Source organism: Saimiri boliviensis, chromosome 10 (assembly GCF_048565385.1).
Source record: "Saimiri boliviensis isolate mSaiBol1 chromosome 10, mSaiBol1.pri, whole genome shotgun sequence".
In the NCBI taxonomy this organism is placed as follows: Eukaryota; Metazoa; Chordata; class Mammalia; order Primates; family Cebidae; genus Saimiri; species Saimiri boliviensis.
In genome coordinates, this window is record NC_133458.1 from 63,490,129 (window position 1) to 63,496,128 (window position 6,000).

Here is a 6,000-nt window from a genome sequence, read left to right on the forward strand (position 1 = left end):
TTCGTTTTAGGATGCAGACTCTTCTTTCTAGGTATACATGTGTAGGGCATGTGTTCATCTAAAAGAGTAGTCTAGTTGTGGAGACCAAAGGCATCACCTTTACTGGCCCTAACCGTCACCTATGTCAAGCAGATTTTCATAATTAACAATCAATGTACAAAAAACTTAAGACTTTTCGGTTTAGAAAAATACATTCTGAATATTAGGAATTGGGAGCTGGAGGATAAAGTTTATCTTGTCACAACTGTTAAATCTGAGATGTCCAAGAAGCAGCTTTCTGTGGAAACCTGGAAGACTGGATTATTCCCAGGTGATAGGTAAAGTTGTAGAATACAGATTAAGCTCATTACACGAAAAAGCTCCGAAATTAAACACAGCTGTTTGTTGAGATCTTGCCCTGATTTCCCCAATTACAACACTGCTGTCTGTTTGCACACAAGCCTTTGATTCGATTCTCTTTCATTTCAGTCTGTCCTGGGACCTGTACTGCAGGAGAGAAGGATGAAAATCCATAGATGATGAATGATGTCTAGAACACAGATACTCTGTCATTCAAGCCACAATAAAATCCAGAAGTTATAGCAACGTACACAAAGAAAAGGGTCTGGCCTTTCTTCCCAGAGGGGCTATTGGCTAACCTATTTTTGCTACATTAATTAAAATGACCCATCGCCCTGATTCCTATCCATTCCATATATCCTCCCAACACAAAGTAGGTCAGAAATGTTGCTTTCCTTCCCCTCATTGATTTTCATTAAGAGGATGCACTTTCTGGAACACTAAATGGAAGGATAAACACCCAATACAAGTACCAATGGCACCCCCTGTAAATTTTTCACACACTGTCTCGTTCTTCTAAAAGCCAGAGAAAAATCTCATTACCCATAGTTTATCCTTTTTGGCTGTAAATCAACAATAATCTCAAGCTATAAAATACACCGCGGCAACACTTCAGCTAGGTAATAAAGCACCTCCCAAAAGGTGCTTTATTCGCTGTCTTTTCTAATTTTCTACATCATCAACCTGCCTCTTCTCTACCAAGTATATACTCTTTCTTTTTTTTCCAAATTCAAATCCACAGTTTGTCAGAAGGATGCCAAGTGACACCACACACTAGCTTAGCAAATCCCCAGGGCCTTATCAGGAAGCTGAGGGCAGGCGAGTGGGACGAAGGCGTCTGTAGAGACGGGAGTGGGGACGGGGGAGGAGGAGCGGGAAATCCTCCGGTGTCTGTGTCTGGCTCTCTGGAAAAGCTGTGATGAGATGGTTCTCCAAACCCCACTGGCGGGGCTTCCCCAGTCTCCTCCCCTTCCTGAAATCTTTCTCTTGACCCCAGGTCCTCCAACCTGGCTCTCCAAAAAGGGCGCCGCAAAGTCCTGCAGAGCCACCAAAACACACGAGCGCCGACAGAAAAGCATCCCCCGAGAGACGGCAAAGCCACACACCCTCTCCGGGCCAGCTACCGGGGCGGGCAACTTCACACCTCGAAGCAAACGAAAGCCCCTGTACTCCAAGCAAAGGAAAAGGGGATGGCAAACACAAATAAACAGGCACCGCGCTCAGCTTTCATCTTCCGCTCCCTCCCCCCGCAAACTCCAGGTAGAGGACCAGGTGCGGCTCACCTCCCGGCAAGGAGGAAGCGGGCGGCCGGAGGCGGAGGGCAGGTCCCCAGCCCAGGCCGCCTGGCAGCCGGCGAGCGCCCAGCAGCAAATCCAGGCGGGGCTCCAGGGCGCCGAGCGCCCGCGGCGAGGAGCCTCCGCCGGCCGCCCCCGGCCCCTGCCCCGTACCGGCCCCCGGGCGCTGAGCAGCATCTTCGTCCCGCCGCGGTCGGCGGGCGGGCGGCCCGGCAGCCTTCCCGGGGCGCGGCGGCAGCTCCGGCTACCGGGCCGCGAGGGCTGTGCGCTCGGCTCGCCGCTCCCTCGCCCCCTGCCCGTCCGCCTGCTGACAGCTCCGACGCGCTCGCGGCTCGGGCAGCCGGCGCCGGTGCTCCCGTCACGCCGGAGGGAGGGACCGCGGGGCGCGGGCGCGGGCGCGGCGCGGGGGCGGGACGCGGGGCGGGGACGCGGGAGCCGGGGAGCAGGTGGCGCGGGCGGGGGCTGCGGCCCAGCCCGGCGGGTCCTGGGGGCTGCGCGCCGCTCGCCACGCGCTAGAGGGCGAGAGAGGCCGGGGACCCCGCAGAGTCGCCCCTCTCGGGTCCCAGTGGCCCACGGGAGGGGCGCCCCCGGCATGAAGCCAGAGTAAATACAGGACATCAGGACGTTGTTTTCTGGCGGCGGGTCTTTAAAAAGCTCCCGACTTTCCTCACTGCACACAAACACGCAGATGCGCCCTGGGAACATCCCTTGTAAGGATCCATGCTGGCTAGCGTCAGATCGAATGTCTAGGTGATTAGGGTGTGCATGAAATGGCGGGGAAGAAAGAGGACTGAGGTTTAGACGTAGTGGGTGATTCAGTTTTCTCACTTAGTTGATGAAAATAATTCCCACCACATATGATTATTATGAGGATTAAGCTGATGTACATAAAGCACTTGGAAGAGTGCCTGGCACACAGTAGGTGACATGTGTTGGTAGTAGTAGTAACCATAATTATTGCTGCTATTGGTGTTATTTCATGGAGATGTGTAACATTGGGCATTAAGCCCTGTGTTTTCTGGAGGAAACAGTTTCTCCATCTGCACAATGATTGGGGTGCTCTTCGTTGTTTCTTTCATTCAAAAACATACTGAACTAGGTGATGGGCACCCACTGGTCAACAAGACGGACGTAAGGACTTCCTCAGTGGCAGGAAGCTGAAGATCCCTTCTTGATCTAAGGTTTTATAAATGGGAGACTTACCGTCTTTTTCAAAAGAAGAATCCAAATTTCTGATAATTGAATACCTGGACAAATCCACCTGACCTACTCATTATAAGTTAGCCTGTGGCACATTTGTCTGTGGCACTATCTCTAATGTATTTTTAACAAAATTTCCACATGAAAGTCTCTCTGTATACGCGTGTGTATACACATATGCATGTGTATCACACCTATATTCTGATTATCATAATAAATATTATAAACACTTTGGAAAATATTGAAACGTATCAGAAAGAATATAAAAATAAGTAGAGATCCTACCACCCAGAGAGGACACCGTTAATGATATTAACTAACATGTTGAGGAATTTCCTGTTTTTTTTAACTGTGTGAGTACTGGAATAATAATTTGTAACCTGCTTTTCTTTAACAACACAAATAGTTTCTCAAGTCATTAAAGTTTCTAACAACACAACTTTAATAACTGTATAATATTTTCTACTCTTTAGATGTATGTAATTTACTATTAGGCATTAAGTATTCAGTGTTATTAATAATTCTGGAAGAAATGCTCTTGGAACATAATATGTGTGCATATCTTTAAATCTTTAATGATATCTTTCTAGCAGTGAAACCATTGGATCACGTGGTGTGTGCATTTTTAGTTTTTGATGAATAGCATACAAATTCCTTACAAAAAATCTGTAGCAATTGCTACCAGTAGTTTATGAGTATTTACTTCACATCACTCTAGATTATAATACTTATTTATCATTTTGAGAGAAGAGAAAAATGTTATTTTTAAATGAATTTTTATCATTAGTGACATTTAGTAATTTTTCATATACATCTAGCTATTTGCATTTTTCCTTCTTATGTCAGGGTATGAGAATTTTTCACTGGCTCACGTTAGCCATTTTATTGAAGTTCCATTTTTTATTGATTTGTAAGCAATCTTCATAAGCTTTGTGTATGTTTATCATATATTTAGAAACACTTTTTTTAAAGTCTTTTAAGTGTATTTCTGGTAACCTTTCTGGCAGAAGATTGTCATCTTTAGGTATTCAAATGTAGCAACATTTTCTTTTGTGATTTCTTCCTTTTTTATATATAGTAAGTATGTGTATCTCCACAAAAACCATACAGATGCCTATGCTTTCTTATTTTGTTATTTCCTTTTTACATGTTCTTGAATTCACATGAATTTATAGGAGTGAAATTATGTTATTAATTTTGTCATCTGACCAAGAACTAACAACATGATTATTACATTGAAAACAGCTTCTTTCCTTATAAAAAGAAAAGTTGTCCAGTCAATGCACTTGGATCAAATGACAACTGTAGATTTTCTGGAGTGGGACAATTTGCCACTTTCAATAAATAATTTTCTCATAGTTGTCCCATCCATAAGAAAGATCTTGACCTTGGATAATTAAAATCAGCATACAGGCTGACAGAGAAAGGAAATGTCAAGAAAACTCTAAGATCCCCGTGTACCTGTTAATTTAGGATATAATAGAATCATTCAAAGTTTGTGATTATCTGGCCAATAACTTTACTCTTAAAACTAGTTTCATAAAAAAAAAACCTTAATAGAAAATTCCTAATGAAATTTTTGCAAGGAGGAGTTTAAATAGCTTACAATCACTAGGTAATAATCACTTTTCCGCTTTATTTGTGCAGCGTATACCTAAAAATTGAACAAACTTTGTTAAAAAAGTAAAAAAAAAAAAACTAAGGTGTATCAACAAAAGCCACAGCCAAAATGTTGTTACATACATAACTTTATTTTCTTTTTAACTTAAATCAGTTTGTGGTATAAATAACCCCAATTTTTAACAGACTGTTTAAGCACCAAAAAAAAAAAAAAAAATAGAAAAAACAATCTGAATGAATTCAAGTAGCATTTTTTCTTCTTTTGAGATGGAGTCTTGCTCTGTCGCCCAGGCTAGAGAGCAATGGTGCAATCTCAGCTCACTGCACAGCCTCTGCCTCCCAGGTTCAAGCAATTCTCCTGCCTCAGCCTCCGGAGTGCCTGGGATTACAGGCACCCACCACTGCACCCAGCTGATTTTTGTATTTTTAGTAGAAACGAGGTTTCACCATCTTGGCCAGGCTGGTCTCAAACTCCTGACCTCATAATCCAACTCAGCCTCCCAAAGTGCTGGGATTACAGGCGTGAGCCGCCTTTTTAAAATTAATATTAAACTGTTAATGAAAACAACAATGTAACTTGTTTTCTGTATCAAATTAGCAAAGAGATAAATATTCTAGCAAATGTATGCTGTGGATTATACACTCAGGAGAACATGTATTTCTGGAGGATAATTTGGCAATATGTATTAACCACCTTTAATATGTTTATGCCTTAACACAGTAATTTTTCCTTCTAGGATTTTAAGGAACTAATAGGTAAGAAGCACAAAGTTTCTGTACAAGAATACTCACTATCATTTAATATGATTAAAAATGAAATAACCTAAGTGCCCCAAATAGGGGAATGGTTAAATATATTGTACTTCTTCATGTGGTAGGATTATGTATGTATTATAAGTTATGTTTGCTGGAGAATACTAAATGAATTGAGGAAATGTGATGATATGTTAATGTAAAAAGCTGGAAACAAATCCTAATAAACATCTATCCTCCACAAAGCCATAAGAGTGATATAATGGCTGGCTGGGCGCGGTGGCTCACGCCTGTAATCCCAGCACTGTGGGAGGCCGAGGTGGGTGGATCACGAGGTCAAGAGATCGAGACCATCCTGGTCAACATGGTGAAACCCCGTCTCTACTAAAAATACAAAAAATTAGCTGGACATGGTGGCGCGTGCCTGTAGTCCCAGCTACTCGGGAGGCTGAGGCAGGAGAATTGCCTGAACCCAGGAGGCGGAGGTTGCGGTGAGCTGAGATCACGCCATTGCACTCCAGCCTGAGTAACAAGAGCGAAACTCCATCTCACAAAAAAAAAAAAAAAAAAAAAAAAAAAAAAAAAAAAAAAAAAGAGTGATATAATGGACTTTGGAGACTCAAGGTGGGAGGCTGGTAAAGGCTGAGGGATAAAATACTGTATATTGAGTACAATATACATACGCCCCTCAGGTGACTGGTGCATTAAAATCTCAGATATCACCACTAAAGAACTTATCCATGTAATCAAAACCACTTGTACTCCCAAAATTATTGAAATAAAAACTTAAAAT

General features: G+C 42.9%; 1 protein-coding gene across 12 annotated transcripts in view; it reads right to left on the reverse strand.

The window, feature by feature from the left end:
- The window catches only part of ELAPOR2 (endosome-lysosome associated apoptosis and autophagy regulator family member 2), a 376,613-nt gene extending 374,625 nt beyond the window's left edge, over nucleotides 1–1,988 (reverse strand). For 11 of the 12 annotated variants that reach the window (XR_012512086.1, XR_012512085.1, XR_012512091.1 and 8 more), the window contains exon 1: nucleotides 1,623–1,988. Coding sequence is in view for 3 of the 12 variants with exons in the window: in XM_074379345.1 (XP_074235446.1) it covers nucleotides 1,623–1,811 (189 nt within the window). In the remaining 9 variants the exon portion in view is untranslated. The remainder of the gene's footprint in view (nucleotides 1–1,622) is intronic. The other variant, XM_010344917.3, reaches the window with a different exon arrangement.
- Nucleotides 1,989–6,000: the final 4,012 nt, after the last annotated feature.